Source organism: Centrocercus urophasianus, unplaced genomic scaffold, assembly GCF_019232065.1.
Source record: "Centrocercus urophasianus isolate 14NV4802_14NV808 unplaced genomic scaffold, USGS_Curo_1.0 seq_35, whole genome shotgun sequence".
Lineage (NCBI taxonomy): Eukaryota > Metazoa > Chordata > Aves > Galliformes > Phasianidae > Centrocercus > Centrocercus urophasianus.
The window spans coordinates 6,794,449-6,796,337 of record NW_024884922.1 but is presented as its reverse complement, the minus strand read 5'-3'; the positions used below and the strand labels follow the sequence as shown (position 1 = coordinate 6,796,337).

General features: G+C 65.0%; 1 protein-coding gene across 1 annotated transcript in view; it reads left to right on the top strand.

Moving 5' to 3' along the window:
• Positions 1–571: 571 nt before the first annotated feature.
• The window catches only part of SKOR2 (SKI family transcriptional corepressor 2), a 16,621-nt gene continuing 15,303 nt past the window's right edge, over positions 572–1,889 (top strand). The window contains exon 1 of the mRNA XM_042831136.1: positions 572–1,889. This exon is cut by the window's right edge and continues 722 nt beyond it. Coding sequence (XP_042687070.1) covers positions 572–1,889 — 1,318 coding nt within the window.

The window sequence follows — 1,889 nt, the reverse complement described above, 5'->3', positions numbered from 1 at the left end:
CACGGGGGGAGGGGGGGGGGGGGGCGGCTCCCAGAGAAGCGCGTCGCTCCGCGCTGCCTCCGCCTCCTCCTCTTCCGCGGAGAGGGCAGGGGCCGGGCGGCCGCGGGGATGCGCGTCCTGTCCGGCGGTGACCCGCGGAGGTAAAACGGGGATCAGACGGAGAGGTGGGAACTGGGGCTGTGGGACTTCGGAGCGACCGCGGAGTGCGGTGGGGAACGGTCCTTACGGCGGCTGGGGGATTTATGGGGATGCTGGGTGGGATGTGCATGGTAATGCAGAGGCAGTGAGTAGGGAATGGGGTGGGAAGCGCTCGGTGCAGAATCAGTCTTCCCGCAGATGGCTTTAGAGCGGTGCTGTGTGTGCTTTGTGTCCCAGCAAATTCAAGGGAGGGCATTTAGGGAGCCGGGCAGCTCGGGGGACATGTTCCTCTTCCCCTTCACCTTGCCCTTCCCCTTTCTCCTCCCCTTCTCTTGACAGTGACGGCTCTGTGTCCCTCTCTGCCCTGCTGACAGCTCCACGTTTCTCATTCTCCCCACAGCTGGAGCGCAGCAGCCCCCCTGGCATTGAAGAGATGGCGACCAGCCCCCTGCCCACCCCCACGGACATTTTGCTGCCATCTCCATCCAGCGCATACCCACCGGACCCCATGAGCCAGCAGCAGCGTGCTGGCCACGCCGCCATGAAACCCAACCAAGTGGGGCAGGTGATCCTCTACGGCATCCCCATCGTCTCGCTGGTGATCGATGGGCAGGAGAGGCTGTGCCTGGCGCAGATCTCCAACACGCTGCTCAAAAACTTCAGTTACAACGAGATCCACAACCGACGCGTGGCTCTGGGCATCACCTGCGTGCAGTGCACACCAGTGCAACTGGAGATCCTGCGGCGCGCCGGGGCCATGCCCATCTCATCGCGGCGCTGCGGGATGATCACCAAGCGGGAGGCAGAGAGGCTCTGCAAATCCTTCCTGGGGGAGAACCGTCCACCCAAGCTGCCTGATAACTTCGCTTTTGATGTGTCCCATGAGTGCGCCTGGGGGTGCCGGGGGAGCTTCATCCCCGCCCGCTACAACAGCTCGCGCGCCAAGTGCATCAAGTGCACCTACTGCAGTATGTATTTCTCCCCCAACAAATTCATCTTCCACTCGCACCGCACTCCCGATGCCAAATACACGCAGCCCGATGCCGCCAACTTCAACTCCTGGCGCCGCCACCTCAAGCTGACAGACAAGAGCCCCCAGGACGAGCTGGTCTTTGCCTGGGAGGATGTCAAGGCCATGTTCAATGGAGGAAGTCGCAAGCGGGCACTGCCGCCCGCACCCACTGCCACCACTCCCGGGACCGCCGCTGTCCCCCAGTGCCACGCGCTGGGCTCGGTGAAGGCAGCGGCCGTGGTGGGGGGTGGCTTGCTGGCCCCACACCTTCTGGCCGCAGCTCCCCAAGAGCTGCAGCAGAAGCGGCCACGCTTCGAGGAGGACGAGGAACTGCACGAGGCCGTGGCGGTGGCAGGAGGGAAGAGCCCGCGGAGCTACCCGCTCATCCCAGTGCCCAGCAAAGGGGCCTTTGGAGGAGTGCTGCAGAAGTTTCCAGGCTGTGGGGGCCTCTTCCCGCATCCCTACGGCTTCCCCGCAGCCTTTGGGCTCTGCCACAAGAAGGAGGAGGGCAGCGGTGCGGGTGATGCCCTCGGAGGGACGGCGGCCCATAAAACCGGAGGGGGGACAGCAGGCGGAGGGGGGCTCTCCGGGCTCTTCTGGCCCGGCAGGAAGGATGCAGCCTTCTATCCACCCTTCTGCATGTTCTGGCCGCCCCGCACTCCAGGTGCGCTGCCGGTGCCCACCTATCTGCAGCCCCCTCCTCAGCCACCTGGAGCAACTCTGGGCTGCGCACTGGGGG